At 48.1% G+C, this 26,178-nt stretch overlaps 1 protein-coding gene, 1 non-coding gene and 1 pseudogene across 8 annotated transcripts in view; 1 reads left to right on the top strand and 2 right to left on the bottom strand.

Annotated features, from left to right (window-relative positions):
- Window positions 1–25,623, bottom strand: part of PPFIBP2 (PPFIA binding protein 2) — a 159,105-nt gene extending 133,482 nt beyond the window's left edge. For 3 of the 7 annotated variants that reach the window (XM_066250860.1, XM_066250865.1, XM_066250864.1), the window contains exon 1: window positions 25,444–25,620. In XM_066250860.1, coding sequence (XP_066106957.1) covers window positions 25,444–25,519 — 76 coding nt within the window. In that variant the 5' untranslated portion in view covers window positions 25,520–25,620. Of the gene's footprint in view, window positions 1–25,443 lie in introns of all 7 variants that reach the window. The other 4 variants (XM_066250859.1, XM_066250862.1, XM_066250866.1 and 1 more) reach the window with 4 other exon arrangements.
- Window positions 1,458–2,856, bottom strand: LOC136318492 (heterogeneous nuclear ribonucleoprotein H3 pseudogene; annotated as a pseudogene).
- Window positions 15,208–15,283, top strand: TRNAI-GAU (transfer RNA isoleucine (anticodon GAU)). The gene has a single exon. It is a non-coding gene; the product is annotated as a tRNA-Ile (tRNA).
- Window positions 25,624–26,178: the final 555 nt, after the last annotated feature.

The following is a 26,178-nucleotide window of genomic DNA, read 5'->3' as shown; positions in this document are numbered from 1 at the left end:
ACAGGCAGTCTAGGGTGGGCTTCAAGCTCAAGCCGGAGGCTCAGACTGCCTGGGTTAGAACCCCACTTCTGACATCACTCTCAATGTGTCCTAGGGCAAGACACTTACCCTCTGGGCCTCAGCTGCCTCACTCATAGCAGATGAGCAGAATAAAAGTACCTCGCGCAGTGGTGGTGATGAAGGCAAATGCATTACTACAAGTAAAGCACTGAAACCAGCGATCAGTCGGTGTCAGCTGGGATTGCTCTCCCTGGCATCTCATCAGTGCTCAGAGCCCCAAGACAGTCTCCTTCTTTGGCATTTGGGACAGAGTGCTCCCTGGGTTCTTCCAGATGCTCCTCCTTCACAAAATGTCCTATGTCAGCTTCTCCTCACTGTCCCGTGGAGAATGCTGTGCTCAGTCTCTTCTTTTTACCTTCTATAGTCGCTCCATGGACAATCCATATTTCATCTCCATGTTCATGACTTATAAAACCAGACTGCTTTTGTGAGCTCCAGACTGAAATATCCCAATACTCCTCGGCTTACTGACTACTTCCTAGCAGCACCTGAGGATTGACATTCTCAGAAACTCCCAGCACGGTCCTGCCCTCACTTGGTAGCTCCTACGCCTCTTTGAACTGTACCCTGCATCCCACGGCCCCTCCCCTCACCTCCCGGCAAGGATTCTCTTCTCTATCTTACCCTTTCCACTCCAGCTGACCCTGCCCGTGGTCAGGTATTCAGAACCTAGCCATCAAGGGCCTCATCTTATCTGAGCAATACCTTGCCTCCCCCATAACAGTCCAAACTTATGATTTGTCATTCAAGGCATTTCTTAGCTGACCCCAAATTTTCCAGGACTCATGATGGTAATAATAATAGCTGCCATTTATTTAGTACTCTCTCTCTCTCTCTCTCTCTCTCTCTCTCTCTTTTGAGACAGAAATAGAGAGAGGGACAGAAAGAAAGAAAGGGAGAGAAATGAGAAGCATCAATTCTTCACTGTGGCATCTTAGTTGTTCATTGATTGCTTTCTCATATGTGCCTTGACTGAGGGGCTATAGCAGAGCAAGTTACCCCTTGCTCAAGCCAGTGACCTTGGGCTCAAGCCAGTGACCTTTGGGCTCAAGTCAGCAGCAACCACGGGGTCATGTCTATGATCCCACACTCAAGCCAGCGACCCCATGCTCAAGCCGGCGACCTCAGGGTTTCGAACCTGGGTCCTCCGCATCCTAGACTGACGTTCTACCCACTGTGCCACCGGCTGGTCAGGCAAGCACTCTTTCTTGAGTCAGATGTTTATATGTATTTCATATGTCAATACTCATAACTTTTATTATCCAGATTTCACAGCCAAGGAAACTGAAGCTTGGGGATGTTAAGCAACTTAGTCAAATCACACAATCAGGAAGAAGTAGAAACGGGATTTGAACCTAGGCTGTCTGAATATAAAAAATTTATTTTTTAAGTCAAAGTATGCAACAAATAAAACCTACAGAAAACAGATTTTTCCCATCACAATCTGTTGCTTTACCAAATTATATTTTGAAAACACATTCCTTCAGTCATTATAAAGTTCTTAAAATACAAAAGAAATTAAATCTGTAAGAAAGTCTAGTAGACCAGATGCTGTTGTCAGGACTATTATGTTGGTGGTTAAACTCTTAATACATTCCACGCCATCCACCTCCACTCATGCCACCTTGCCCATAGTAACCTCCACTGCCTCCACCACCACGACCATAACCACCCAGGCCATCAGGAGTCCCATATCCTCCGCTGTAATTGTTCCCCATTCCCATTCTTCCAACAGATCCATAACCGCCCTGATTATCCATTTCATCTCTGCCGTAGCCTCCCATTCCAGAGCCTCCCATTCCAGAGCTACCTCCAGGAGTGGAATTCAAGAAGAGTTCAATGTATCGATGTTGCATGTTATTTTTATCTTTAGACATGGCAGCTACTGCATCTTCATGTGTCACAAACTCTACATCTGCTTCTCCTGTTGCTCTGCCATCAGCTCCAATATCAATGTGCACTCGTATTGGATTTAGTGGTGAGAAGAAATTAGCAATGTCATTTTCAGTAGCACAAAAAGGCAATCCTCTCATATGTACAAAATGACCACCATGAAAACCTGAACTTGCATCACCAGCTCCGCCATAGCCATGTCCTCCCATACCTCTTCCATCTCTCATTCTGTTATCAAAGCCATCATTTCCATAGCCATAATTATTATAGCCACCATAGTCATCAAAACCTCCATAACCACCATCATATCCATCACCTCCTCGTCGCATTCTGTCATACATACTTCCACGCCCAGCTCCATAATAACCCCCTCTTCCTCCTATTGGTCTATCATATGGTCCTGGTCGCTGGCCCAGCAATCTTCTTGGTGGATCATAAAATCCTTTGATTTCATTCCTGCTATTTCTGAAGATCTCAATATACCTGTGCCCTATTCTTTCTTTGTGTTTCCCCAGAGCATTTTCTGCTATCTCCTTTGAAGCAAACTGCACGAAGGCCTCCCCTGTGCTTCTCCCCTGGTAGTCCATCGTCAATGCTATTCCATTTGGCACGATTTCCAACCCTTGAAAGAACTGAACTATTTCCTCTTTGCTGCAACCAAATGGTAGTCCACGAAGTCGTACTGTCCCATCACTAGCGTCATTTGGACCATTATGTTTCATAACCCAATCCATCTCAATACTGTTTGATTTAAATGCCTGTCGAGCGTCAGCAGCGGCGAGTCCGGTGCTCGCTGGGTCCGGATCGAAGGAAGAAGTCGCTTGCCTCGTGCAGTGCTCCCCCACAACGGTCCTTCCAACCGTCTCCGGCCGGAGGCAACCGCTAAGGGAGCTGCGCAGCAAAGAGACTCTAGGCTGTCTGACTCCAAGGCTATGTTCTTAACCACTACACAGCCCTTCCTCACCAAGCCTGGCTACCTCCAACCATATGCTTCTGAGTTTCTAACACTCCATCCACAGGTTAGTATCTTCTCATTGCTGTTCCCTCATCATGTTGTCCTTCAAGCTAAAGGTCTCTTCTCTGTTTCTGTCCATCAAACTAATTCTTCAAGGCCCAGATGATTCTCCTTCCCCTATGAGAGTGTCCCCATCCCAAACTGCCCAAAAGAACCTCTGCTGAGACCCTCAACACGTGCTCACACCTTCATTTAATTTGTTTCGCGGTGCCACTGCGATATCCAATGGGCGGACACTGACATTCTCTCTTCCCAGGACTTCCTCACCTGGAAGCCACTAAGTATCTGATTGGTGGAAATGAGAGAAGGAGCTGAGCCTGTGTGGCCAGCCCAGCCCCATCCTTCCCTCTCTTTTTTCAGAGCTTCCTGAAGGAGAAAGCTTGCCCTCATCCAGGTCCCTGATATAGGTAGGTATGCTAACTCAGCAAAGGGATGTGTTGGGAACCCTACTGGCCACAGTCTTGATCGCCTTTATTAGTTCGAGAGAAGATATCATGGTCTCTACCTGTCTGACTCCCAGTCTTATTTTTCAATCGGTACCAAACTCAGAGGATATTTAAGTGGTAAAAATAATTACTAAATTCCTCACCCAACTTGTGTCACTCCCAGTAGAAGATGAAGTGACGTTGCCCACAGACGAACTGGTCAGTGTTGCTCTGTGTGGCATGCTGGTGACCAGTAAGGACTCTCCTGGGGGTCGGGTACGGATCACTAGGAAGGATGGCCCACGGCATCCTGAGTGATGGCTGTGCCACCCACATGGCGCCTGTCTGGCAGCCCGGCTCCCCAGCAACCTACACATGACCCTATAATTCACTTTCCCAGGTAGGGTAATGCCAGGAAGGTGGTCTGGGAAGGCAGGCATTTGTGCTGTGGTCACTAGACAATGCCTGCCAAAGTGAATTAGATCACTGGTGTCTGGGTTACAGATCAACTTTGTCAGTTTGGTCAGCATGAGTCAGTCCCCCGGGCCACAAGCACCCTTCAAGGAATAGATAAAGAGGGCATCTAATCCTGCAAACCACCCTCCGAGGCAGCGTTTTCCTCTGTCCTTTGCTCTGTGCACACCCACCTGCCGCATGGCAGAGAGAACCTTCCCCGATGACTGGAACCTGCTGGCTGCCTGTTTCATCAGTCCCTTCAAAAAAAGCTACTGGCATTCTCATTCTCACAGCAGAGAACACACTCACACACACATGCAGAGGAACAAATGGACGAGTCATTTCACTGCCTCAGCTTGAAGACAGATTCAGAGAAATGCTGCAAATGTGACCTCAACTTGAATATTTCCAAAAAGTTTCATCTGAAAAAACTACTACCTACAAAATATAACCAGCCAGGGGTCTTTGTTGAAGCTGGGTGACGGGTAAGGATTCATTACACATTCCTTCTACTTCTGTGTATGCTTGAATTTAGATTAAACACACACACCACTTAGGGAGCTGGGATTTTCCTGAGGGAGGCACAAGATCTCACCTTTCCTTGCTAGGGACCAGCAAAACTGAGATTTGAACCTATCAATAAATTCCTGATGACTCACATGGTGTCCTTTCAACAGTGCCATTCAGACTCCCTGAAGGTCTTAACATCTCACCAAACTCTCATCTCACCATCCTTAGGCCCTCATCCTCTCTCACCTGGATTGTCAAAGCTGCCTCTTCTCGGCTTCTTACTTCTAGCTGACCCTTTTTTGACCCATCTCTTTCCCAGTGCAGACAGGATATGTTCCATAAAGCTGATGACATTATTCCTTTGCTCCCAAACTTTCCATGGCTCCCCACTGTTTCAGGAACAAAGCTGCATTCTGTAGCTTAGCCATCAAACTTCTCCAATAAAATCCACCTTCCCGGCTGCATGTCTCACCCTACGCTCAGGTCCAGTCACAATGGGCCACTTCCTAATCCCCAAATCCAGAAAGATGGTCCTGTTTTCTCTATTTCCTCTGTTTGAGATGCTTTTCTCTATACCTTCGATTCCCACCCTTTCTAAGGCTTCTCCAAATGCACCAACCCCAAGAAACCTCTCCTGACACCCTACCCACCATGCCTGGAGGTGCCGGATGCCTCCACTTTGCTCCTGCTATGCTTGGTACCCCACCTTTATCATCTTGTTTACAGCACTCTCTATATGATTCCTAATGTCTGTCTCCCCTTCTAAATTAAGAAGCTTGAGAGCGAGGAGTATGTGTGGCTCACCTTTCTATCCTCAGAGCCCAGCAACAATACAGGTGGGCACATGGTGAACGATGGCTGACACAAAATGTTAAAGGTGTGTGTATCTGAGTGGCGAGAAAAGGGAGAAGAGGCATGAGAGAGAGGGAGATGATCACTTCCCAAAATCAGGGTGGGGAGTTGTCCACAGCTGCCTCTCCAGTCTCACCGTCTCTATACCTGAGGCCTCTGTCTTTGCAGCCTGACATTCAGAGGTAAAGGTGGCTCTACTATAGGAGGAACTTGGCCCAGCTTGGGCCTGGCAAGAGACATAACAGATGAAAGCAGTTATACTCCCAAAGGACTAACAGAAGAGAATGTAACTTCCCTTAACAGATGATAAAACCAGGCATTTCTCCTAATTCTATTATTTTAGAATGCTAAGCAACAACAACAACAAAAAAGATCTGGATTGGCAAGTTTTCTCTACCATCTAGACTGCGCAGAGGTCTCCTGCACAGCCTTAGCCTGCAGCCAGCTACCCCCTACAAGCCTCCCAAGCTGCCTGCGGAGGAGCACAGGCCCTGGAACTTGGCAGGCTCTAGGCAAATACTAATTGAATTAATCAAAATTTGTTCTCTATTTTGAACATCCATTTCAGCATTTGTTAAACATTTTAATTTGGAATCAGTGCAATACTTTTTATTTTGCATTAAAAAGAAAAGTTTAAACCAGTAGGAGACCAAAGAATTTCCTTAAAGACAGGCCGTTTGCACTGGAAACAGCAGCCTTGCTCCTCCTGGTTAGAGGAGGAGGGGCTTCCTCTGCAGGTCTGGGCTGGATGCTGTTAGCAGGGTATTAGCAGCCCTGTCTTCACTGGAGGGCCGAGGAACACATGGGAGCCAGATGAAGATGCACACAGAACCCACTGCTGCCAGAGATCCCAGAACAGGGGAACAGCTCTGGCTGGCCGTTCCTGTGCTGAGCCTTTGGGCAAGCCAATTAGGCTTCCTCCCCTGGCTGGGCTGGGTCCCCTTTCCTCGACCGGTCCCTCAGCAGGACCAGCAGTGAGTACCTCTCCATCCCTCATATAAGACTGGGCCTTGTCCAAGGAGGATTTTTTTTCTTTTTTTGACAGAGTCAGAAAGAGGGACAGACAGGAAGGGAGAGGGAGATGAGAAGCATCAATTCTTCTTTGCAGCACCTTAGTTGTTCACTGATTGCTTTCTCATATGTGTCTTGACTGGGGGGCTACAGAAGAGCGAGTGGTCCCTTGCTCAAGCCAGCAACCTTGGGCTCAAACCAGTGACCTTGGGCTTCAAGCCAGTGACCTTTGGGTTCAAGCTAGTGACCATAGGGTCACATCTATGATCCCGTGCTCAAGCCAGATGAGCCTGTGCTCAAGCCAGCAACCTCAGGGTTTTGAACCTGGGTCCTCCGCATCCCAGTCCAATGCTCTATCCACTGTACCACCACCTGGTCAGACCAAGGAGGATTTTGACAATATCCTATTATGGGCTAAATCTGGGGTCGGGAACCTTTTTGGCTGAGAGAGCCATGAACGCCACATATTTTAAAATATAATTCTGCGAGAGCCATATAACGACCCGTGTATGTTACGCATTATCCAATAAAAATTTGGTGTTGTCCCGGAAGACAGCTGTGACTGGCTCCAGCCACCCGCAACCATGAACATGAGTGGTAGGAAATGAATGGGTTGTAATACATGAGAATGTTTTATATTTTAACGTTATTATTTTTTTTATTAAAGATTTGTCTGCGAGCCAGGTGCAGCCATCAAAAGAGCCACATCTGGCTCGTGAGCCATAGGTTCCCAACCTCTGGGCTAAATTATGTCCCCTTTCCCCAAGTTTGTATGATTGAATCTTAACCCCCAGTACATACAGTAAATACGACTGTATTTAGAAAGAAGAAATTTAAAGAGGTAATCAAGTTAAAATGAGGTCATAGGGTGGGCCCTAATCCAATATGACTAGTATCCTTATAAGGACACAGATGGGTACAGAGCAGAGGTCGGGAATCTTTTTGGCTAAGAGAGCCATGAACGCCACATATTTTAAAATGTAATTCTGTGAGAGCCATACAATGACCCGTGTACATTATGCATTATCCAATAAAAATTTGGTGTTGTCCTGGAGGACAGCTGTGATTGGCTCCAGCCACCCGTAACCATGAACATGAGCGGTAGGAAATGAATGGATTGTGATACGTGAGAATGTTTTATATATATATTTTTGTTTGTTTGTTTGTTTACAGAGAGAGAGATAGACAGGGACAGACAGACAGGAACGGAGAGATGAGAAGCATCAATCATTAGTTTTTCGTTGCTCGTTGCAACACCTTAATTGTTCATTGATTGCCTTCTCATACGTGCCTTGACCGTGGCCTTCAGCAGACCGAGTAACCCTTTGCACAAGCCAGCAACCTTGGGTCCAACCTGGTGAGCTCAAACCAGATGAGCCCGTGGTCAAGCTGGTGATCTCGGGGTCTCAAACCTGGGTCTTCCGCATCCCAGTCCAATGCTCTATCCACTGTGCCACCGCCCGGTCAGGCAGAATGTTTTATATTTTTAATGTTATTATTTTTTTTATTAAAGATTTGTCTGTGAGCCAGATGCAGCCATCAAAAGAGCCACATCTGGCTCGTGAGCCATAGGTTCCCGACCCCTGATATAGACGGAAGACCATGTGAAGACACGGAATAGATGGCTATGTAGAAAGATGACAAGGAGAGGAACCTTAGAAAAAGAACCAACCTGGCCCTGGCCACTTGGCTCAGTGGTAGAGCATCGGCCTGGCATGTGGATGTCCTGGGTTCGATTCCCAGTCATGGTACACAGGAGAGACTATCTGTTTCTCCACTCCTCCCACTTCTCTCTCTCTCTTTCTCTTCCCCTTCCACAGCCATGGCTCCATTAATTCAAGTGCATCAGCCCCAGGTGCTGAGGATGGCTCCATGGAGCCTCCACCTCAAGCACTAAAAATAGCTCAGTTGCAAGCACAGCCCCAGATGGGCAGAGCATCGGCCACAGACAGGGCTTGCCAGGTGGACCCTGGTCAGGGAGTATGAGAGAGTCTGTCTCTACCTGCACTCCTCACACTTGGAAAAGAATAAAACAACAAACAAAAAAACTGAACTCTGTCAACACCTTGATTGTGGACTTCTAGCCTCCAGAATTGTGTTTAATCCACCCAGACTGTGGAACTTTGTTACAGCATTCCCAGGAAAACTAACACATGCCCTGTCTGATCTTGAATGCACAGCAGGCGAGACTATGGGAAAAAGGTAGAACCCCTCTCCAGAGCCATGGCCCTCTGTTCTCATCCACTGGTGCCCTTCACTCTCAGATGTTTCACATCTTCATAACTGCAACAACACTCAGGTAAGGACAATTCCTAAGAGTGCTTCATTTTCTTTGTAAGTCAGCTCTGAGGCAGTTGTGCCTGGGACGCCAGACTTAGGCATGCTACAGGGAGGAAACACCAAGACCCCGCAACCTGACCAGCTGTCAAGCTGCATTCCCGAGTCAAGAGCCCTGGGCCCAGCTATCTCTTCTTCAAGCCAAGACAACAATTCCAGAGTAGCTGGGGGGAGGGGCAGGGTGAGGCAGGGCGGGGTCCCTACCTCAGCTCTCCAGTCCTAAGACACTTGCCTCTGGGATCACTTCCCTCCCCTGAGAGCACTTAGGTCTAAAGTGGTTCAGGGACTTTTCCAGGAAAAGTGACCCAGGAGTGCCCCACTTGTACAACTCCTACCCATCAAGGAGAAGGAGGACCACACTGCTCTGGGCTTCCCCTCTCTGTGTCCCAAGAGGTCTGCTCCTCAAAGTCTGCCAGTCTGACCCCAGGGGAGGGAAGGCCCCTGCAAAATCTCCCGGGAGTCCTTCTCCCTTTTCTCACCCTTTTCATCCCTAAAGCTGGGCCATGATTTTCCCATAGCAGAAACCCCAAGAGTTCCTCAGACTCAAAGTGAAAGGGAGAGAAGCCTGTGTGATTCCAAGGGCCAGAGAGGGGAGGCAGTACTGGTCCCAGAGTCCCCACACCCAGTCTGGTGCAACCCCTCTGCGACTCCTCTCCCACTCCTCTGAGCGGGAGGCAGCAGAGAGTCCTCTGAGCGGGAGGCAGTAGAGACCCCAGAGTCCCCACACCCAGTCTGGTGCAACCCCTCTGCGACTCCTCTCCCACTCCTCTGAGCGGGAGGCAGCAGAGAGTCCTCTGAGCGGGAGGCAGCAGAGAGTCCTCTGAGCGGGAGGCAGTAGAGACCCCAGAGTCCCCACACCCAGTCTGGTGCAACCCCTCTGCGACTCCTCTCCCACTCCTCTGAGCGGGAGGCAGTACTGGTCCCAGAGTCCACACACCCAGTCTGGTGCAACCCCTCTGCGACTCCTCTCCCACTCCTCTGAGCAGGAGGCAGTAGAGAGTCCTCTGAGCGGGAGGCAGCAGAGAGTCCTCTGAGCGGGAGGCAGCAGAGAGTCCAAGCTTTGGAGTCAGGCCGACGTGGGTTTACAACCTGGCTCTGCTACTTGAAGCTGGGTTAGTGTTTGACCTTGAGTGATACATATTAACCTCTCAAGTTACTATGTAATGGAGATATGACATCTGCCTTGCACAGGGCTGGTCAGAGGGTCAGGAGAGAGGATGGAGGAAATGACCCGCTCAGCGCCTGGCCAGTAAATACGCAACAGCCAGCCTCCCCTCTGGTGGAGAACGTGTCCCTAACTGCACTATTCCAGGAGATGGATTTAGCCCAAACCAAGACTGCTTATCAAGGCCTAAATATTGAGATTGGGGGGGGGAGAGGTATGATTTTGAGAAGTTGCCAAATCTCTTGCAGCCAACCCCCATTTAGGTGGATCTGGGGGGAGAAGCACAGTGAACCTGCTCTGAGCTTTCTGTCTCTCAGTGTCGGACAGGAAGGCTTGGCCACCAGGCTCTTACAGCCCCTTCCTCCGTCGTTCCTCCGGTCTTACCAAGCACCTGGCTTAGGGACAGTGAACAGAGTTTATGATGATCAAGGGCCTTCTGAGGGCAGGGACCGGGCAGAGAAGTCGCAGCTGGGAGAGGAATGTGGTGAAGCTGAAGCCAGGCTCCAGGGTTGGGGAGAGGAAGGACCAGATCCTGACATTTGGGAAAGGCTTTGGCCTGGAAGCAGGGGATTCCAGCCCCCGCACTGGACTGGGGAAGCCCCTTTAACTCAGAGGTGGTCTTGAGAGATGACAGCCAAGTTGTACTTGTGACTCAGAGAGGCCCCACCATTGCTCTTCCTGGACATGACATTCCTACAGAACCCCCACAGTCAAACGGGTGAGCACTCCTGGGATTACATGAATTTCTACATGGTGTGTAACAGAGATGCCATGAGATGTGTATCTTGTGGTCTATGGGATTCTTCTCACGAATGCCATTCTTCGTTCAACTGTCACTAGGTTCATTTAAAATTCTCTCTCAAATATAATTAATCATGATATTTGAGGACTGGATTTGTGACTCTGGAATAGCTCTTAAGTTTTCACAGTGCTCATGATGAGTAGGCAGGCCATGGAGAGAGAGTTTCGTCCCACCTGAAGTCCCCTGTGCACATGAGATCCTGAGTCACTGCAGTCCAAATACTGCCTATGTGGCCCCCAGCTTCCCTAGATAGTCTTAAGTGTTCCCTCTGGACTGAGAAAAACTTTCCCATTAGGAAACCTGAAGGAGCTCAGGTCCACCCTGAGGATAGAAGCAAGATGTAGGTACCAGGGATGGATCCGGGTTGAGCTGCAGGAGGGAGGCCAGGCTGGACAGAGGATGGGGCCCTGTTCAATAGTGAGGACTGGCTGGCCCTCAGGACACAGAATAAGAAAGGACCCCAACTTTAGCAGGCAGACACCACCAGCACCCACTTGCTCAGAGCCTGGACATGTCACTGTGGAAACAAGGCTGTCCTTTCACACAGGTGTCCCAGCACCCACGCCACACCCCTGCATGGGCCGGATCCTGGCAAATGCTTACGAATCAGTGCCGACTGCTCCTCTCCACCCCCACCGCCCCACCTGGGTCACTGCCCAGGTTTCTGTGACTTTCATCCCTCACCCCACCCTTCCACCCACTGCAGAGCACCACCTTGCCTACCATTCCTCCACAGCTGACACCCTGGGGTCCCTAACAGATGAAATCAGTTATAACTTGTTATGTATGATAAAGTAGCTAAAGCCAAGAATCTTTTTGTATAAATTAGAGACGATTCCAGATTATCTTGTCCCATTCTAATATACTTTCTTGAGTGGGAGAGAAAATAGAGGAATTCAGCCAGGAAATCAGCAACTGCCTATAGTACTCAGGGAGGAACAGTTTCTACGACGCCATAAACACCAATACAACTTCCTACTGTGCTCCAGATTCACTTCCTAAATATGCGTATGTGTGCATATACATATATTTATCAGGGCTGGGTCTGCATCATAACAGTCTGGCCAGGCCCACCAAATGTTTCTCAAAGGTTAATACCATCTGACACATGCACACAGACCATCATCCTGTCTCAACATGAAGAGCTGATCTTCACATAAAACTGAAAACTAAATAATCTGAACTCTCACGTGGTGGCAAGGAAGGGTGGAAAGAACCTGGGACACTGTGCAAAAATCTTCTTTCAGCCAATCTCCAAATAAGGAACCATGGGGAAGTCACTTATCCTAAGTCTGTTCCCTTTTCAGGTAAAGCCTTGAAAGGCTCCTGTAGGAAGTGAGCACAGATGACTCTGCGCTCAATGCTTGATGCATGGTGGGTACTTAACGGATAATAACTTCAATCCCTGGCTCCCCATTTAACCTCACTTACTCCTCAGTTCCAGCCAAACCAAACCACTGGCTATTTCCTCTAGGCCCCATAATTTACCATCCCTAGGCCTCTCTTTGTGCATTGCTGCTCTCGCTGCTAGAAACACCCTTCATCCCCATAGAAAGGATGCCGCTGGTCCCTATCTTTCCTTCAATATATGTAGCAAATACCACCTCTCAGCAAGCCGGGTGCCCCGACCTCTCCTTTCTGAGAATGGTCACTGCATTTTCTCTGCAGTTATTACTGCCTATTTTGAGTAAGAGGTACTTTCCTTAAATTTTCTCCAGGCAGAGGACATGTTTCATTCATCTCATGTTCCCACCATCACAGTATTTAGCAGAGAGAATAGTCAAAAATCACTTGGTGACTGAAATAATAAAAGCAGTCACAAATCGACTGACCCTGGAGTACTTGAGAATTATGCTCTACATCTGCTCCTAAAAGGGTGGGTATTTCCCAAGATCCAGTGGGCCAGTTCTGACTTTGGGGCTTCCATGGCTTCCCTTCCCACTGCCTTACCAGGCTCCTTTCCTGCCACCCATGCCAGGTTAGCGTGCCCATCAGACATCCACATTGCTTAACCACAGCACTCTTCATCCTCCCTCCATGCACCCCACCCAAAACCTCAGCCTCTGCGAATAAACCCTGCTGCCCACAGCCCGTCCCCACCTCCCCTCGGGGCGGCAAGCTTGCTCTTTGGCCCAGACTGCGGACAGTCAGAATTCCCAGTGTCTTGGATGCTGTGAGTCTGGTGCCCTGGACTATACGGGCCTTAGTTCTTTGTGTGCCAGGATGCTGTGTTCTCACAATCTTCAAGAGGTGGCCCATGAGTCTATACGAGACTTCATGCCCCAGTCAGGTGCTTGGGACAAGGTGGGTATCAGCAGAGAACACACATGACACAATCACTTCTTTGGGATCATAGCTTCAGCTTCAGCCTACAAAGGCATTTCCTCAGAGCCTTCCCTCTCTCCCGACCCCATTACTGCGTGGGACTTCATTCAGCCTGTGAGTTGACACGGAGAAGTTTCTGCACAGCTTTAAGGCTGCCCTTCCTCAGCCCCCACCTCACCCCTCCCTACAGCAGCTGCCAAGTCATCACTGCTTAGAAGCCACCAATTATCCCCCCAAAGCCCACAGCACTTTCAGTTAGACCTGTAACTATTCAGCAAACGGTGCCTCCCCCGTTATTTCACAAACTCCTCTCTAGTCAATACTGCCTGGACACACCCTCTTCAGGTGGACTCCAATACATGCTCTGACAGCTGCCCGACCCTAGAGATAAGCTTGAGTTATTTGGAATTTCTTACTGAAAGCTACCTCTTCTTTAATTCCCTTTACCATCACCACCCTGGACCCTCAGCCCTGCCCTCTGAGCAACATAGAACACGGTAGCTCCTCCACCCTCCTGAACATTGCATTCACAGCCTGTTGTCTTCCTGTCCAACCCCAGGTCCTACCAAAGCTCACAGACCAGGGACTATAGTTTTACAGCATGTAAGGTCCCTCCTCTACCTGCTCTCAAAATGTGCTGTCCCAGATACTACGTCCAGAAGTGGCCAGTCTTGGGCAGTGCAGGAAAAGAGGGGTCATCCCCTAGCAAGGGCTAAACCCAGGACTTCTAGTAATGCAGCCAGGCTTAAACAGTTCACGTGGGTTTTCCGTATGGTCAGTAGGATACTCACACAGATGATTTCAGAGCCTAAAGGCAGGACTTTGCACTTACCCCTGCCACGTCTCATCAGGTTGGTTGGGGCTCTGAGCTCTGTTTGCTGCCCTTGTCCTGAACTTTGCTGACCAGCCAGCTGGAACCAGGCTGTCCCCCACCCTGCACATACTTCTGCCTCTTAGACTTGCTGCACACCTCCATCATGGCTGTCCTCTTGTCACACCTGGAAGCCCAAAGAATACTACATCCCCCTGAATTACAGTGCAATCTCATATCTGGATGCTATAAATCATTCCTCTTGACAAAGCATGTTACCTAGGCTTCCTGAGAAGAGGATGGTAACAATAACAATACCATTTATTGACCACTTACGATATGCTGAGCACTGAAGCCAACATTTTCTGTGCATCATCTCACTTAATCTTTACAATAAAATAGGCCTGTTCTCATTGAACAGATGAGGAACTTAAAGATCAGAGAGGTGAAGACTTGCTTAAAGTAGCAACAGCAAGTCTGTGTAGAACTGGGATTTAAATGGAGGCCTGGCCCTGGCCAGTTGGCTCAGTGGTAGAGCGTCAGCCCAGTGTATAGAAGTCCCAGGTTCGATTCCCAGTCATGGCACACTGAGAAGCATCCATCTGCTTCTCTACCCTCCACCCCTTTTCTTTCTCTTTATCTCTCTCTTCCCCTCCCGCAGCCAAGGCTCCATTGCAGCAAAGTTGGCCCGGGCACTTAGAACCTGAGGACAGCTCTATGGCCTCCGCCTCAGGCACTAATGGCTCTGGCCGCAGCAGAGCAATGCCCCAGCTGGGCAGAGCATCGCCCCCTAGTCGGCATGTCGGGCGCATACGGGAGTCTGTCTCTCTGCCTCTCCACTTCTCACTTCAGAAAAAATACAAAAAAAAAAAAAAAGGAGGCCTGTAAGATTCAAAGTCCACACTCTAGAGCTCCCAGGGTCCTGAGAGATTAGGGAAACCAAGTCCTCATGGCAGAGAACACCTGCTGCCTGCCATGCTGGATGGGGGACCAGGGAGAGGGGGAAGGAGGAGTCAGTTTCCTCAACTGCAGAAGCAGGACAATAACCCCAGCCTGAGGCAGTGTGCAGTTCCAGTGAGCCAGCACAGCAAAAACCTAGATGGACGCATAGGCTGGTTATTGTTACCAGGTGAGCAGCCTTGCATCGAAGAACCAGATGTCTTGGCTGGTCGCAGGAAGAGCTTATGCAATAAAACTGCTTCATGACATCTAGTCAAGGTCAGATGTCAGAGGCAAGAACTATTTCTTTGCTTTAATAAATTAGTGAATTAGAAGAATCTGTCTTTCCCAACCAAATTCAAATTCTAACTTCTCCCCTCCCCCTATTGCAATCCATTCTCCACGATCCCTCCCACCCTTACCTATCCTGGTGCCTTATTGAATTTGGAGTTTGATAACACACATCCCGGTGTGCCTGGGACATTCCTGTCATCCCAGGATCCCATCCAATTCAGCATATGTCCACGTCCTTTCACTCTCAAAAGTGTCCCTAATTGGGTAATAAATTAAGTCTAATATTCTGGGACCTTAAAAAATCATTTTACAGCCCTGGCTGGATGGCTCAGTGGTAGAGCATCAGCCTGATGTGCAGGAGTCCCAGGTTCGATTCCCGGCCAGGGCACACAGGAGAAGCACCCATCTGCTTCTCCACCCCTCCCCCTCTCCTTCCTCTCTGTCTCTCTCTTCCCCTCCTGCAGCCAAGGCTCCATTGAAGCAAAGTTGGCCCGGGTGCTGAGGATGGCTCCATGGCCTCTGCCTCAGGTGCTAGAATGGGTCTGGTTGCAACAGAGCGATGTCCCCTGGTGGGCATGCCGGGTGGATCCCGGTCAGGTGCATGCGGGAGTCTGTCTGACTGCCTCCCCATTCCCAACTTCAGAAAAATAAAAAAATAAAAAAATCATTTTACTTCTCTGACACCTGTTTCCCTCCTATAAACTGGGAATGGCACTATTTATGAGGCAAGGCCTTTGTAGAATCCCTTAAAGCCGAAGTTCCACTCCATCCCTCCCTCTGAGGTGCCTGTCTACACCTCTTCTGGTCTCCACGAAGCAGTCCACCATGGAGAGCTATTCAAGTGAACACCTCTTTGATTCAGGGAAAATGAGGTCCTGTGTTGTGGGGAGGAAATTTGCCCCTGAAGAGGAAAGAGTTGCTACGAATGAAGAGAATAAAGGTAACCCATTTTCAGTCTTCCTAGAATGAGCTATGGCTTACTCCCTACAATAGACCTCCTGCCTCCCACATAACTTTCCCTCTCTCTCTCTTTCTCTCTCTCTCTCTCAACCCAAGGAGTTCCTCCTTGCCAGGCTCTCTGGGCCTTTCTGCCAGAAGTAGGTGGGAGAAGTTTGCTAAGACCTCTTGGGATACTCCAGTACAGTCAGAGGAGTGGTTCTCCAGGCCAGAGTGGTCCCTGCCCAGCGGAGAGGCCCAGCTCCATCTGACTGGTGCATTCCATCCATGCTCACAAATCATTGTAGATTTATGTCTTTACCCGGGAGTCAGGGCAGGAGTTCTGACTATGCTACCAAAACACACTCCCAGCGGCCAGCAAGCCCTGGCATTCTCTAAGCAGGCACAGCAGCCCTGAGATCAGGATCCCCTCCTCCTCTATGCCGGTCCTCAAGAAAGAAACAGATGTGGGCAGGTCTGCTTCCAGGCTACTGCAATAAAGTGAGTATCACAATAAAGCCAGTTGTAAGCTTAATACTGGTGAATGGTCTGGCTTCAAAAACACAACATCTGTGAAGCACAATAAAGCAAAGCTCAATAAAATAACGTGTGCCTGTGTGTCCAAATCAGAGCCACTCAGGAACATCACAGCTGCTGTAGGCTGGGGAGAGAGGCCAGAGTGGGATCAGTTCCCCATCTTCATCTGTGTTAACAATCTCTTCTTGGAGATTTGTTAGTAGGCCCTCCACCACTCACCTTTGCATAAGTTCTTCCTGGGACACGGACAACCCCAATCTCAAATCGGCACTCTATGGCTATTCCCGATACTTTACTATGGGTGAGCGGGCTCATGCATACATTCTGGTCTCGGTTAAAAAAAAAAAAAAAAAAAAAAAGAGCCCTGGCCAGTTGGCTCAGCAGTAGAGCATCGGCTCAGTATGTGGAAGTCCCAGGTTCAATTCCCAGCCAGGGCACAGAGGACAAGCACCCATCTGCTTCTCCACCCTTCCTCCTCTCCTTCCTCTCTCTCTCTCTTCCCCTCCACAGCCAAGGTTCCACTGGAGCTCAGTTGGCCCAGGTGCTGAGGATGGCTGCAAAGCCTCCACTTCAGGTGCTAGAATGGTTCTGGTTGCAGCGGAGCAACACCCCAGATGGGCAGAGCAACAGCCCCTGGTGGGCATGCCGGTGGATCCCAGTTGAGCACATGCAGGAGTCTGTCTGCCTCCCCCAGCTTCTCACTTCGGAAAAATAAAAAAGAGCCAAAATAAAAATAAAAACTCAAAACAAGGTGAAGAAGAAACTTGCCAGACCCAGTTACATAGGTGAAAAGGGCCAAGAGCCTCGAGAAGTTTTCCCTCAACATCAAATCCCAGCATTCTTTGTTTTCCTTCTTATTTGGCAATTACCATGTGTCTGTTTTACGTGCATTAATCCAGCTCTGCCCTATCAAACCGAGGTGAGCACTGTGCCATGGCAAAGGCAGGGCCCGTCCTTGGAGGCTGGAGGGTAAGGAGCCTGGCTGGGCAGAGAGGCGAGGAAAGGAAGGGTAAGGAGAGGAGGAAATCTAGCCTTAGGCCATTCAGTCTCTGGGCAGCAGCATAGATTCTAGATAAGGTCCTCTCTCTTCCAACAGCTTTAACCCTCCTCAGCCATCTGGATCCCTGGTATTGGCCCTAGACACAGGGCCCGCTTGGAGGAGGTTCTCAGGGTTGGTTGCCTTCCCCAGATTGGCAGCCACCCGCCATGACCCCCACTCCAACACAACACAGGCAACTTCCCATGAATGTCTGGATGTGTCCCTAAAGTTTGTCTAGAAATAAAAAAAGGTGTTTGGATCCTGAATACATCTTTCCATAGAACTGACAGGTTGGTGGTTGCAGTCCCAGAAAAACCATTTAATACACAGACAGGCACCTGCACTAGGACTAACAAGAATGAGTGCAGATATCATAAAAGCTCTCCCCACTTCCCACCCACATGCATTAACATCCCACCCTCAGCCAACATACAACGAGGTCACAGGACAGAAAGGACTCAGCCTTCACACCCCTGTAGGCATTGGCTGCCAGCAGACACTTCGCCTCTGAGTCCTTGACCTGTAAGAATCCTGCCTTAGCTGTCCTGCAGGCTGAATTCACCCCAAACCTGATCTTTTTCCCATTTTTCATTGCCTAATGGAATCTCCATCTGGACCTTCTGGCAACTCCTCTCTGACCAAATCCACTGTGCTCCAAAAGAAAGAGCCCCAGGCCAGAGGACCAGGAGCCCTGGGTTCTGCCTCCAGCTGCCGAGTCTTCTTTTGGGCTTCACCATTCTCTGCATAAAAATACTAATACCCATGGCTCCTTCCTGATTCCAAAGGGAATCAACCACCATCATTTTCTGCATGGCCAGTAGCCACAGCCACCATCACAGCTGCCGGGCCCATGCAGGTTTGCATTTGATTCAGACAGACAATAATGAAAAAACAGAGTCAAGAACTGGTGGGCCATTACCTTTAATACTAGCTTGCACCCAGCGGGCGAGAAATACACAGTGGAAAAACACTTCCCTTTCCATTCAGGGCTCCCAAAGCCACTGACTTATCAGAGTATTCCTAGAATCAAAGGTTTCTACCTCACCAGCCTTATTCACCTCTGTTCCCCATCTCCTTCTCTCTGCACAAACTGGCTTCTCCTTCAGCACTCTGCCATCTTGGCTGCGTCTCCTATGCAATGCTAATAGCAGGAACCGAGAGAAAGAGAGAGAGAGAGAGAGAGAGAGAGAGAGAGAGAGAGAGAGATTGCCCCGGTCTCCCTTATTTTATAGTGTAGAAATTAAAGCCTTTAAGCCAGTATACAAATAAGAAAGTCTCTGATAAAAAGCCACTTATCTGAGGCATAAATGGGATTCCTCATAAGAGTGCACCACCCCACATCATGCAACAGTCAAGAGTGTGGGAAAAGCTTAGTGTTGAGAAGATCTTAGTATCAAAAGGGTGGGAAAGACTTAGTCTTAAAACTAAGCCTCAGGCTATAAGGACCCTGCCTGCTTACAGCCTGTCCCCCACACCCAATGCAAACTATAAGCAAGCAAACATATACATCATATTTGCAAACTTATTTGACCCACATTTTCCTTCCCCCTTCCATGCTCCTCCATGCTCTCATGCTGCTAACAATTGCCTCATTCTTCTCCCAGAAAACTAGCACAAAACGTCAGTGTCCAATCTGACTCTTTTCTCCCTCCCTCAAATCCAATCAGTCACCAAATCCTGCAGGATTTCTTGGCAAACTTACTCATTTCTGTTTCCTCGTCTCCATCCCCACTGCCATGGCCTTGATTTAGGTCCTCATCTACTTCAATGGGTTGGTCCAACATTGCCTTGCACAGAAGTTCCTCTCTCTCTCTAATCTGCCCTTCCCAACCCTGAATCATTCTCCAAGCACAGCGTTCACCATGTCTTTCTCACATTCAAAGACCTTTGATGTCATGTCGTGGGGATAAAATTTAAATTCTTTAATTCAACTTTCAAGGCCTTCTGTGATTTCTCTGCAGGCTAAGACTACAGCCTCCCTCTCCCCGTGTCCCTCCCCACCCCACCTCATGACTCCAGCCATATGGGCCAAACCCTGTTGGGCTTGTCTCAGTCTTTCAGGTACTGCTCTTGTTCCTTCCTCATCTCCTACACAAAATAACCTGTCCCTTTCCTCCTTTTACTGAGGCAAAAAGCAAAACCAGCTAGCTCAAGGCTCTTATCTGCCACACTCTTCCTGAACTTCTGCCACGTGTAGGCCACACACAAGGGCTGATGCAGCCAGGTAGCAGCTCAGAGTATGAGGGTGTGTAGACAGAGATATGCAAATCAAGTGCCTGAGTACCACAACAGAGACCTGTATTCAATGCTATACATATATATTAGAGCAGTGGTAGTCAACCTGGTCCCTATCACCCACTAGTGGACGTTCCAGCTTTCATGGTGGGCAGTAGTAGAGCAACCAAAGTATAAATAAAAAGATAGATTTAACCATAGTAAGTTCTCTTTTATAAAGATTTATTCTGCCAAACTTAGTGAAAATCCTACATAAAGTACTTGGTAAGTAATTATTATTATATGCTTTAACTTGCTGTAACTCTGCTTTATAAATTTTATAAAGTAAAGTTACTTCCCTACTTTATAAATCACCATTACTGTGGAACCAGTGGGCGGTTAGAGATACAAAAGTGGGCGGTAGGTATAAAAAGGTTGACTACCCCTGTATTAGAGAGAAGAGTAAACATGACTTGGGGGTGGGGAATGGAGAGGTGTTTCCAGAGTTTGATCTGCATCCTGAAGGATTAATAAGAGTTCATTCATCTCGCAGAGACCAAAGGGCCTTCCAGAAAGAGGAAATAGTGTATGCCAAGTCAGAGTCACAAAGGATAGGAATTGTTGACCTACTCAGTTTGGGAAGCAGTGGAGATGCAGCTGGTGAACTAAATTATTGCCAGCCTCCACAGAGTCTTGAATGCCTACAAGTACGTTGCACTTGATCCTTTCACAGAGGCAATCCTATGCCAACTGTGTCTACTTTCTCTCTACAGATGTGTTACAGAGGTCAAGATTACTATAACACAGAGAACATGGTGATTAAAGCTTCAGGCACGCCTGACCTGTGGTGGCGCAGTGGATAAAGCGTTGACCTGGAAATGCTGAGGTTGCCGATTCGAAACTCTGGGCTTGCCTGGTCAAGGCACATATGGGAGTTGATGCTTCCAGCTCCTCCCCCCCTTCTCTCTCTCCTCTCTCTCCTCTCTCTCTCTCTCCCTCTCTCTCTCCTCTCTAAAATGAATAAATAAAATAAAATAATTTAAAAAAAAGCTTCGGGCACAATAAATGCTCAGTTGATTGTCAGTGTGCATAACTGTGTGACAGAGAGAGAAGTGAAAGTAAGAATTACCAAAGGCCTGACCAGGCGGTAGCACAGTGGATAGAGCATCGGACTGAGATGCGGAAGATCCAGATTCGAGACCCCAAGGTCGCTAGCTTGAGTGCGGGCTCATCTGGTTTGAGCAAAGCTCACCAGCTTGGACCCAAGGTCGCTGGCTCCAGCAAGGGGTTCCTCAGTCTGCTGAAGGCCCACAGTCAAGGCACATATGAGAAAGCAATCAATGAACAACTAAGGTGTCGCAACGAAAAACTGATGATTGATGCTTCTCATCTCTCTCCATTCCTGTCTGTCTGTTCCTATCTGTACCTCTCTCTGTCCCTGTAAATAAATAAATAAATAAATAAATAAATAAATAAAAGAATTACCAAGGGGCACCCAAGTAAGAAATATCTAGAAGCACTAAACAGATATCATAAATTTCCTGAAGACAAAGCTGAGAGTTAGCAGCTGCCAGGAACTCAAAAGTCCTTGGGGCAATCTGAGTCTCAGGCTAAACAGATGCTCTAGGACAGCACCTCCCAGAAGATTCTTTACCTGGTGCATGAGAGATAAGAATGGACCACCTGACAATCCACAAGGTCGAAGAAGACCTGCCTTTCAGAATCTACGAAGGACACACCCACCTTTCTGAGACTACCTGTGGAGCCCATGAAAACTGACACAAAGAGGGGCCATCAGTGCTGAAACCAAAGAATGATGCCGGGAAACATAAAGTGGAACTGCTCTGAAGAAGGAGGAAGCAGGGAAAACAGTGACTCAGGGAAACACATACTAGCTGCCAAAGTTTCAGCTTAGTTGTGCCCACCAAGTGGTGACAGTGTCACATCTTCTATTTCTTTTTCCTGAGTGTCACCTCTTGAATGGAGGTGCACAGTCTGGGAGCTTAATAAATACTTAAATTCCACGTTAAGTGTGTTCATTTTAACTCTTCCTTCTCGTATTTTGCAATAGGGAATCCAGCAAAGGATTTTAAGCAGGGGTGTCATGAATAAATTTGTATTTCAGGAAAAAATTTCTGATGGCCAGGTAAGAAATAACTTCATTGCCCAAAATGTTATACCTTAGTCCTAAATTCAAGACATTTCTCTTCCAAAGCTGGATTCTCTCAGAATCATTCTATCTTCCTTACTTAACCTGTGCTGTCAGTCAAAAGACCAACCTGGTCCACTCCCTAGCCCTGTCCTATAGATTATGTCTTTCTAGAGTCTTTCCTGCTTCAGTGTCCAACCCTCTCAGATCCGATATAAGGCCTCATTACATCTATCCTGAGTGACATTCCAGGGTCCTAGTTGGGCTCTCCACCCCAGTGTCCTTGCCCTCTGGTCACTGCGTCCCACAACACTGCCGAGGGTCCATGACAGCCTTCACCAGAATGACTTGGGGAAACATCCCAAACCTACTTAATCTGAATTTAGTAATTTAAAAGCTTTGCAGGCGATTCTGAGGCATAGCCAAGTTGGCAAATTATTGCTCTAACTCCTTCTTATAGATAGTGAAGGGATCACACAACCCAGGAACAGGTTAGAAATGCAGAATGTCTGGTCTCACCCTTGACCATTTAATGATCAGCAGCTGCCTTTGAACAAGATCCCCAGATGATTCTTAAGTTTGTTAAAGTTGAGAAGCACTGATCTAAAGTGTTACCTGACTACAGGGTGTCCTCAGGTTAGGATGTTTCAAGTTTACAACACTTCCTTAAAAACTTTAAAAAATTGAGACTTGAGTGTTTCAACTTATGCCATTAGCGTCCTACTTATAGACTGTGTGGGCGAACTATCATATTAATAGTTTGGTTGTGCGTGGCAGAATACACAGTAATGCGGCATATGAGTGAGGGAGTTGGCGTCTCCCATTATGCTAACTTATACCATTTTGGATTGTTAAAAGTGCAAGTATGCCATTTGTGTCAGGCCAGGGCAGTGGTAGTTAGTCAACCTGGTCCCTAACACCCACTAGTGGGCGTTCCAGCTTTCACGGTGGGCAGTAGCGGAGCAAACAAAGTATAAATAAAAAGATAGATTTAACTATAGTAAGTTGTTTTATAAAGATTTATTCTGCCAAACAGCAAAAATTCTACATAAAGTACTTGGTAAGTAGTTATTATTATATGCTTTAACTTGCTGTAACTCTGCTTTATAAATTTTATAAAGTAAAGTTACTTCCCTACTTTATAAATCACCATTACTGTGGAACCAGTGGACGGTTAGAAAATTTTACTACTAACAGAGATACAAAAGTGGGAGATAGATATAAATAGATTGACTACCCCTGGGCTAGGGTGTGTGTTTCGACTTACACTAAAATATGGGTTACATCGTTGTCGTAGGAATGGAACTATGTTGTGACCCGAGGACCCCCTGTATTTATCCTGCAATATTTACTGGATTTTACTCCACATCAGACTAGGGGTTTGAAAGTTGGGAGGGTTTAGGCTTCTTAAGGCCACAGAAATATCCATCTTTCCCCTGCTTCACACCTATTTTTGGCTTCCATGCTTTCAGACAAAGCCCAGACTTCTGCACCTGGCCTTCATCGCCTGCTGGGACCATGTTTTGCATCCTTGTCAATTCTATTATCTACCACTCACCATAGGGGTCCAGCCAGACAACATGCCATTTGTCAGGGCAAGCTGGTGCTTGCCTGCTACACATCTCTCACAGCCCAGGGCACACATACCCACCACTTGCCTGGAGAAACTCAAGAGATATTCTTTGAGGTCCATTACATATATGTCACCCTCTTCTTAAATTAACCCAGATTTTCTCAGCTCAGATGAAAGACAGGAATTCCCACATCTCTTGGCATCTATCTCATTCTGCTTAGTCTTAAAGTTGGAACACCTGCTGTAGCTGCCCCATTATAGAAGAGACCATGATACTGTCTGTCTCCCCAGTAGCAATAAGCAGGTAACCGGCACACCATCAAATCTCAAAGTAATAATAATAATGTGTTAAATTATCACCTATTTCAAAATCATTTAAACATGAATTTAAGCAGAATACAAATGGGCTGCCTCTCTTACGCCCAAAAGAGAAACACACAATCTCTCTAAATCAAATAACACAAATAACATTATATGTTTTCCATACATAGATAGATAGATTTTTATTTTTTTATTTTTATTTTTTGAGAGAGAGAGACAGAGACAAAGACAGGAAAGGAGAGAGGTGAGAAGTTGTGGCACTTTTGTTGTTCATTGATAGCTTCTCATATGTGCCTTGACTGGGGGGCTTAGGCCAGCCAGTGACTCCTTGCTCAAGCCAGTGACCTTGGGCTCAAGCCAGAGACCATGGGATTATGTCCATGATCCCACATTCAAGCTGGCAACCCATGCTCAAACTGGATGAGCCCTTGCTCAAACCAGATGAGCCCATGCTCAAGTCAGATGAACCCATGCTCAAACCGGATGAGCACATGCTCAAGTTGGCAGCCTTGGGGTTTTGAACCTGGGACCTCAGTATCCCAGGTCGATGCTCCATTCACTGTACCACCATCAGTCAGGCAAGTTTTCCATATATAATTAATAATCAAAGACATAAAATGAATTAATTATGTTTTCAGCCAACCACCGTTTTGTAGTTGGGCATTTAACTTCACAAAATGCAACATGACATTTTGAAACACTTCAGATTTGTATTATAATCAATTAAGGAAGTGGGAGAGGAAAGAGAAAGAAGAGAAAGACAGAAGTAGACCAAAATTAGAAAGGAAGATAGATCTATACCAAATACCCAGCTGCTGTAAATGCAAAAATACAATATTCTGGATTTTTGAGGTGGGTGTGGGCAGGGGATTAAACACTTAGCTAGAATGACTATTTCAATCCTACCCAAACTTTGAAAGTTCTGGTCTTTAGAAATACAATTTTATTTTTATCTGAGAAAAAACTGTGGGATCTGGGGTCGGGATGTCATGAGGGAGAGGAGCCGACTTTCAAATAGACGACCTCAGCACTGGCTGGTACCTAAATTGGTTAAGTGCATTGCCCTCACGCACCAAGGTTGCCAGTTCAATTCCCTGTTCACAGCACATGCAAGAGGCAACCAATGAATGCATGCCTGGATGAAGCGGCAGGTCGGTATTTCTCTTTCTTTCTCCCCCCCCCCTTCCTCTCTCTTAAAAATCAATAATAAAAAAAGGATTCACCCCCTTTCTGCAGTCTGCTTGGAGACAGTTCCCTGAGAGTTTCAAAAGCATGTTGCGTTTTTGCAATTATGCTATAGTAAGTATAGAGTTGGCCTCAGCCAAGGCATTGCGTCTGGACACACGCTCTGTCGAACAGAGATTTACTTGGGCAAACAGACCTCAAACTTCCCAATCACCTTGGTCTCTCTAGATTACACTACTGCTCCAGCTCACAGAGCAGAGCTCTGACATACCACACAGAACTGAAGTGATCGACAGCCCAGTGTACTTCCAGGGATATTCTAGCATCTATAGGGGCGCAGACTGTCAGTAGATCCCGAGAAAAATTGGGTGAAGATACAGAGCAAATCTATAAGTTATACTCTCCTCCCAGTCTTCCAGCCAGGGAAGGGGAAAGGGTTCCCGTCCTCGTGTCTGGGACCTGTACTGTCACTGACCTGTACTCCCCAGTGGTTATAGGATCTAGGGGCTCTCCGAGTCCCAGGCAATGCCCCTGAGGAGAGCTCTCAGACTGGACCGCGCAGCGGGCCTAGGGGTTTGGGGAGAGCCCACTGACCTGGGTGGGTATGGGGCTCCTCTCCGGGTGGCTCAGGTGTGAAGGCCGCTCCCGTGTCCCTCCCACCTCCGAACATGAGCCGAGTTGCAGTCCACTGACCCACCGACCAACTGACCGACAACCAGCGAACGGACCGGCAGCGGTCGGGTCAGGAGCCCACGTGACGGAGGCGGGGACCCACCGGAGGCTCGTCCCGGAGCGCCCGCTCCCCCCGCCTTCCTTCCCCTGGGACCGCCCCTTTGCCACTCCCCCACCCTCTCTTGCACCGTTGCAACCTGCAGGGACCTGTCCGCCACTGGTTCCGGTTCCTCGGGGACCGGCCTTGACAACTCCGCCCCTTCGAACCTGCCTTAGCCCTGGTCTGCCTCGCCCAGGATCCGCCCCTACACCAGCTCCTGTTCCCAAGCCCCGCCTTTCCTAGGACCACGCCCCTCTCTGCAGCCCCGCCCCGCTCCGGTCACCTCCCCAACTCGCACCCTTCCCGCCCCGCGGAAGCCGCCGGGCGGTTTCTAGCTCTCGGTCCCCTGGCCTTTCAGCACCATTCCCCAGCGGAAGGGAATGAAAACCGAGAAGCAGAAAGGGAATTTGTATCGTGAACTACAAAAATAAGCTGTGGAAAAATCGATTAGAAGCACACCCGTCGCAACAACACTTTGGGTGTCCGAACTACCAGACGGATGCGATTCTGTCCAAATTGAAGCTGGCCAGAGGGAAGCCTCATTCCATGCCTCTGAT

The sequence above is a fragment of the Saccopteryx bilineata genome, chromosome 1 (assembly GCF_036850765.1).
Source record: "Saccopteryx bilineata isolate mSacBil1 chromosome 1, mSacBil1_pri_phased_curated, whole genome shotgun sequence".
Lineage (NCBI taxonomy): Eukaryota > Metazoa > Chordata > Mammalia > Chiroptera > Emballonuridae > Saccopteryx > Saccopteryx bilineata.
Note: the sequence above shows the minus strand (reverse complement) of the source record. Positions and strands in the feature narration are given on the sequence as shown.